The sequence below is a fragment of the Trachymyrmex septentrionalis genome, unplaced genomic scaffold (genome assembly GCF_001594115.1).
Source record: "Trachymyrmex septentrionalis isolate Tsep2-gDNA-1 unplaced genomic scaffold, Tsep1.0 scaffold29, whole genome shotgun sequence".
NCBI classification, from domain to species: Eukaryota; Metazoa; Arthropoda; class Insecta; order Hymenoptera; family Formicidae; genus Trachymyrmex; species Trachymyrmex septentrionalis.
This window is the reverse complement of record NW_017305451.1, coordinates 3,380,680-3,387,266: the sequence shown is the minus strand read 5'-3', so window position 1 is coordinate 3,387,266 and position 6,587 is coordinate 3,380,680. Positions and strand designations below refer to the sequence as shown.

General features: G+C 32.0%; 2 protein-coding genes across 6 annotated transcripts in view; one reads left to right on the top strand and one right to left on the bottom strand.

Annotated features, from left to right (window-relative positions):
• The first annotated feature begins 810 nt into the window (after positions 1–810).
• LOC108749314 (nuclear pore complex protein Nup50) lies at positions 811–4,022 on the top strand. Of its 4 annotated transcripts, none has more exons than XM_018487915.1 (5): positions 811–913; positions 1,455–1,627; positions 1,695–2,656; positions 2,731–2,883; positions 3,035–4,022. In XM_018487915.1, the coding sequence occupies exons 2-5, from the start codon at positions 1,472–1,474 to the stop codon at positions 3,339–3,341; spliced, it is 1,578 nt and encodes a 525-aa protein (XP_018343417.1). In that variant the 5' UTR covers positions 811–913; positions 1,455–1,471; the 3' UTR covers positions 3,342–4,022. The 4 variants fall into 4 exon arrangements, with proteins under 4 accessions (XP_018343417.1, XP_018343420.1, XP_018343419.1 ...); XM_018487918.1 differs by lacking the exon at positions 811–913 and adding an exon at positions 937–959; XM_018487917.1 differs by lacking the exon at positions 811–913 and adding an exon at positions 965–1,038.
• A 1,807-nt stretch (positions 4,023–5,829) lies between these two features.
• Positions 5,830–6,587, bottom strand: part of LOC108749488 (protein lin-9 homolog) — a 3,755-nt gene continuing 2,997 nt past the window's right edge. For both annotated transcript variants that reach the window (XM_018488248.1, XM_018488249.1), the window contains exons 6-7: positions 6,333–6,579; positions 5,830–6,253 (exon numbers count right to left, since the gene is read on the bottom strand). In XM_018488248.1, coding sequence (XP_018343750.1) covers positions 6,062–6,253; positions 6,333–6,579 — 439 coding nt within the window. In that variant the 3' untranslated portion in view covers positions 5,830–6,061. The remainder of the gene's footprint in view (positions 6,254–6,332; positions 6,580–6,587) is intronic.

Below are 6,587 nucleotides of genomic sequence, written 5' to 3'. Positions count from 1 at the left end.
ATTGTGTTGTGCGCCAACGTTGCCAATCTGAAAAATAAATTCGTGTTATTCGTGTAATTTGAAATAGAATCGATATATTGGAGAGTATTTAGGGTGCGTTCCGTTTCACGCATGATACGTGTATGATGTATCATTTTAATTTTTATTAGAAGCTTTCCAGTAGAAACACAAATAGACACAAGAGTCATTCCATCTTTATCTCTTACTGATTATTGAACAGGACAGAATGACTCTTGTATCAATTTGTGTCTCTTGCTAGAAAGTCCCCTTTAATATTCAATGAATAAAGATAAAATGATATATTATGCGCATCTGCGTAAAACAGAATGCACTTTTTTAAGCGGGAAACACAGACTTGTATAATGCATAAAACATGAGGCATAAAAAATCAACCAATCAGAGTTCTTTATTTCCTAAAAAAGAAAAGAAATAAAGGACTTTGATTGGTTTATTTCCTTATGCATTATGCGTTATGCAAGAACCTGTGCTCGCCGCTTAGCGGGCCCAAATCTACAAATTTTTAAGAAATGGACCAATCACAATCACTTATTCTCCTCGCATTCGAGAAGATAACTAATCAGCGTTATTCTGTGTTATTTAGAATAGCGCTAATTGGTTATTTGAATGACGCATTCTTTATTCCGCAGCCTTTTTCCGCATCATATGATTTTACCCTTAGTTCTTTTACGCTATACGCCGGTACGCTCTACACTGGACTTCACCTTAAAATTTTCTTCGGAGAGAACGTAGCTTGGACTGTTCTGCTGGACAAAAAATGGCAGTGAAAACGCTGCTTGAGTATAACTACTAACCAACTGCTTCTTGAGTTTGGCTCTCTTTTATTGTCTTTATTTTCACAGACGAGACGTCGATGTCGAAGTCGCCGCGGCAAACGCAATTTCTTCGATTTCAGGTGAGTGTAATAAAAATCGATATCAATTGTTCGTCACCGCAAGATTGTACAGTAACCTTTCATATATTTTTGCGTTTTCTTCAATTTTTTAAAATAGAATTACTCACTCCAGAGCATCTATAGAAGTAATTTCAACTTACGATTCGTGCACGAGAAACACCGGAATGATAGCGCTTGAAACATAACCTGATTTGGCAATGTGATATCGACTGAATCGTTTTGCATCACATAAATGAATTCTATCAATGTATCTCCGATTTTTTTATTTAATTTTATATTTCACGGAAAATAAAAATTCATATGTTACAGTTTTCCACGTAATTTTGAAAAAAATATTTTTTTCAATCTGCAAATGAATATCATCTTGAACTATCCAATGTCCAATAAATTTTAGCTTTTCCTTGTTTCTAATAGTTTCATTGGTTGTAGCATTTTGCTTGTATAAAATTTTATTTTCAAATGTTAATTAAACGTTTATATTTAGAGTAATATATTTATTTTATTGTCACTGATATGATTTCTTTTTTATTTATGTATGAAGTATATCAGATAGCAGAAATGTCAGGTAAGCGAACTGCAACAACAGAATTGAATCACGACAACTGGAATGAGGAGAACGAACCGGAGGATGCAGGAGTGTTTGCGCTGGCTTCAAATGATATACTTGAGAAGAGAGTTATAAAAACAGCAAGGCGTCGTTTACCATCAAAGGATGTAAGTATATGTCCTGACTATTTTTTTATCTGAATTTTCTTGCCTTTATCACTGTTAATTATTTCAGGGAATTCCAACGAAAAGTGCATTTGGGTCGTTTGCAGGTTTCAAAACTAATCCAAGTTTATCTCCATTCGGTTTTTTAGCTAATACAAGTACTACTTCTAGTACGACTACTTCTACTGCATCAGCAACGACTGTAAATACAAGTAACAAGCAGACTGCTAGCAACGGTGCTCCTAAGATTCCCGAAATTGATACAGATAAAAGAGAGGATTTTGCCCATTACAAATTACAAACATCAAGTACAAGTACGAGCAAAAAAAATTCAGTTGAACAAGGAACTGAAAAGACAAGGAGTCACTCGTCGGATTATTACGCAAAATTGAAAGGACTGAATGAAAGCGTTGCTACATGGATAAAGAGCCATGTAGATGCAAATCCATTTTGTATATTAACACCTATATTTAAGGATTATGAGAGATATTTGAAAGAAATTACATCAAAAGAAGAAAGTAGCAAGACACAAATTTCGCATACCTCTTCGGAGCATATAACGCAGGCTGCAAAGAATGATATTAAAGAGATAAGTTCAGAAAAGAAACCAGAAAAGTCACTGTTTGGAAATTCAAACGCGAATGCAAAGTCTACTTTAATCACAGGAACAGAATTAAAACCTGAGAAGTCAATATTTTCCAACATCACCACGAATACCAAATCTGTATTTAGTAATACAGAACAGAAAACAGAAAATTCCAAATCTGTGTTTGGTAGTACAGATGTAACTCCTGATAAGAATAAGTCTATTTTTGGAAGCACAGAGTCAAACGTTGCGAGTAAAAGTGTATTTGGCAATACAAATGTGGAAAGTAGTTCCTTCGCAAACAAATCTACCATTTCAGATAGTGGAAATAAAGATGAGGAGGAGACATCCTCTAACGCGAAGTCTGTGGCTCCTACCTTTCCCACTTTTAGTTTTGGACAGAGTTCTACTACCAGTAACGTGTCTGCTGGATTTAGTTTCGGAAGGTAATTTGTTCATTAACTTATTTACTATATCTTATATTGAACAAAATACAAAAACACATTTTTATAATTTACAGTGCAAAGCCATTTTCATTTGCTCCTCAAACAGTAAAACCACAAGAGAAAACCGAAGACAAAGCAAGCAATGAAAATAAAGATGAAGAAGATGAAGAACCACCGAAACAAGAATTCAAACTGGTAACTGAAGAAGGTGCTACTTATGAACAAAGGTAAATTGTACATTGTAATTTCTCTCTTAACTTACTATACAAATATCAAAATAAAAACTACACAAAACTTTTTAAAAAGTTATCTTTATATTATAAAGTAACTCTCTTAATATATAAATTATCTCTTAATATCAAATATATATTTTTATAGGTGTAAAGTCTTCGTAAAGAAAGATAGCGTTTATACTGATAGAGGCATCGGGATGTTGTATTTGAAACCAACACCGAATGGAAAGACGCAATTGATAGTACGAGCCAATACTGCTTTGGGTAATTTGTTACTCAATACTCTATTGACTCAAAGCATTCCCACGAAGCGCATGAACAAAAACACGATAATGTTGGTCTGCTTACCGATGCCAGATTCTTCACCGCCACCAGTCTCAGTGCTATTAAGAGTGAAAACTAGTGAAAACGCGGATGAATTACTGGAAGCGTTAAATAAACATAAAAAGTAGAAATTAGACGAAATTTGACTTAACGTATTTGAACGTTTTTTTGACGTTATTTTAGAGCTTGAAGAATGAAACACGCTAATCCATAGAATATTTGTTTATCAACGTAATGATTTTTGTATTTAACTTTATTCTCATCATTCCATAAAATCTAAATTTTGCAATTGCCTAGGAACTTAAAATTATCATGAGAAGCATGTATGATGTAAGAATAGATAACAAGGTGTTTCATTCTCGAGATACGCAATAGATGATCAGTCAAAAAATTAGTCCAAAATGATATAAGTCAATATAGAGGTGATATTTCATTTATTCGTTTTTGTCATACAACAAAGGCTGCAGGATAAAGCGCGAGCGGCAACCTTCAAAGGCTGGCAATCTCCTGAAGAATATCCTTGCCAGAAACACCTCTCGAAAAATCCACCATTCGGAACTGACATTAAAACTGTAGGTCCCATATGCTCGTGACAATTGAATAATCAATGGACACCCCACAAGTATATAAGAGAGTAACACAGAGATCTAACGTAAGAAGAAGAAGAAGATAAAGGTCAGAGAGGTTTTTGGATCTCTTTATCCTATCGGAAGGCTTGAAAAATTTGTTGTACGACAAAAATGCAAATGTAATCCCACTCTTAAACCGATATTAGAAATTTGCTCCAAAATCATATTCGATCACCATCATGCGCAATAAATTATCTTCTATTCTTACGTCATGAAGAATAAGTGAAAAAAAAATTTTTTTTTTTAGATATCAATGATAAATTTTTTCCAATTGTTATTTACAGATATTGTGTAAAAAGGTAAGTCTTTATATAAGAATGCAAAAATGGAATAGTTTCTAAAAAAAAATGTCTCAATTTACATGTATGACATTATTGGAATGAGTGTTGCAATTGTAATCAATAATGTAATAATAATAATTGGAAATATATGTACATTATGTATAGTAGAAATATAATAGTATATATTATGAACGAGGCAATTTGTGCTTGTAACAGCTGCTGAAATGTTCTATATTGTTAATTACAAAGTAATTGTAACTACAGAAGTTAATTACAAGTGTAAAAGTATTATAGATTATATGGATTGCCTGATATCTTACAAAACAAACTTCATTATAACAAACTTATTTATAATGGTGCATAAAATAAGTAAAAAGTTTGACAAACATTACGTTATGTTTTAAAGAAAATTTACATATTGTGAAATAGGTTACATTCAATAATCAGTGAATGTTCAGGATAAGAAATATTCATTTTATAAATTATCAATCTTTTACTCTGTTTATTTATACATTTGTTATATTTACTTAATTATATGAAATTATTCTATTTCCAAAATTAGTCATTTTACTCCAAAGTATATTTTCTTTGGATTGATTACACGTGATTCGAATCATGAACAATTATACATAAATATACAAATATCTATATTAAAGAATATATTATTTAGTGATTCAAATTTTTTAGCGATTTATGTTCGTGAAAAGAATATCAACATAAATGATTTTTAGATATAAATTGATTAAAAAATATTTTTTATTCGTGACAATAAATTTCGTTATAATTAGTTGAAACTTTTAAATTACACTTGCACTGCGAAGAGCCCCTCTCTCAGAACAAATTATGTAGTTATCTATATAAATCGACTGTGTGTGTGTGTATATATGTATACACACACACACACATATACAAAGATATATATATATATATACACATACATACATATATATACATACAGCTTGAATTTTTTTTAAATTGCCTTTTATATTTATGCATAATCGAATAATACATTCAGAGACTCAGACTGAATTTACATTATGATTTAAAACTTAAGGATGGTTATGATTATAATCAAAGGCTACGCAGCTTTCGGTTTCGGGATTGATTCTAATTTTTTTAGTGATAACGGTGTTACAGGTATACAATTACCAACACCGAGAAAAATCGAAATCTAAATAGACTGAGCCAGTAGCACAGCAGCGCTTACAAAGTGCTAAAACAGCGATATGCGCTTTTTTTAGAGCTTTGTTAACGCTTTATAAGCGCTGTGCTACTTGGGAATAACCATTACGGTAAAAGAATTAGAATTAAAAATTAGATTTAGCTTCAGACCGAAATGTTTCGGTCCGAGTCTTTGCATACAGTACATAAAATTCTAAAAAAAATGAACATTTTTAGGTATTCAATATGTTCAATAACATTATTCAACAGTACACAAATATTTCTCTAAGGTCTAGTTTACAACGTGCACTTGATACGGATACTAACTAGTAATTTTTTTATTAAATTATCTTAATTTCAGCAATACGTGTAAACATATACATGATATGTGTATTTAAGTAATCATTTTGATGTATATTGTATCAATTTACATCATTCTTTAAATATATCGCTGAAATAAAATAATTTAATACACAAGTTACTAATTAGTATATGATATCAAGTGCATGATGTAAACTAGACTAGTAATTCTCATGAATGTGTCGTTAAAGAAACTAAAGAACTAATATATTCTGTATATACAAAATAGCTTAAATCTTATATGTATATTGTGTAGACATGCACTTTACATGGCAATATATTATTAATGTAATCTATACAAGATGAGAAAATACAAGGTTAGAGTTTCTTGCTTTCTAAAAATATCGTGATACGTGATCGTCTGTTACATTTGGTGTATACTGTACATTTGGTGAGAATATACGAGTTGTCCCATCTTCAAACTCTCTGCGCCATAAACGGCGTAAGAGGACCCATCTGTCCTAGGCCTACTTGAATGTGCTGCATGTGAATTTCAACGCAGTTTTGAAACACTTGCTGATTCTGTGGGCTGAGTTTTGATCTTATCTGCTCTATGGTACCTTGTAATACTTTGAGCTCGTATGCGTTTCGATCAGAATCTGATAAGCTCTACGATAAAGGAATTATGTTTTTAGTATCAGATAAGCGAGGGATAAAATAAATTCAATAACAATATCATTTATCTTACTTTCACTTGTAACATCAACGCAGTCAAATCGGTTACCAATTGATTCATTTTTCCTGGTTCTTTATCACTCATTACGTTATTTTTAGCGACCATATCTGCCGCTTCTTGTTTGCATTTCTCTCGGAGATGTGACGGTGCCAACATCGCTGCCACACTAGGTTCGGGTGCCATTTCCTGACACAGTTCTTGTATCTCGTTCAAAAAGTCTTGGAGAGCTCCATTCATTCTCTCCAACTCGACAATAATTCTGAAAAC

What these genes read in the sequence shown, in the direction of transcription:
- LOC108749314 (XM_018487915.1), top strand. Translation starts at nt 1,472, where the DNA reads ATGTCAGGTAAGCGAACTGCAACAACAGAATTGAATCACGACAACTGG. An exon ending in GTCGTTTACCATCAAAGGAT is followed by an intron (nt 1,628 to 1,694) that starts GTAAGTATATGT and finishes TAATTATTTCAG; the next exon opens with GGAATTCCAACGAAAAGTGC. An exon ending in GGTGCTACTTATGAACAAAG is followed by an intron (nt 2,884 to 3,034) that starts GTAAATTGTACA and finishes ATATTTTTATAG; the next exon opens with GTGTAAAGTCTTCGTAAAGA.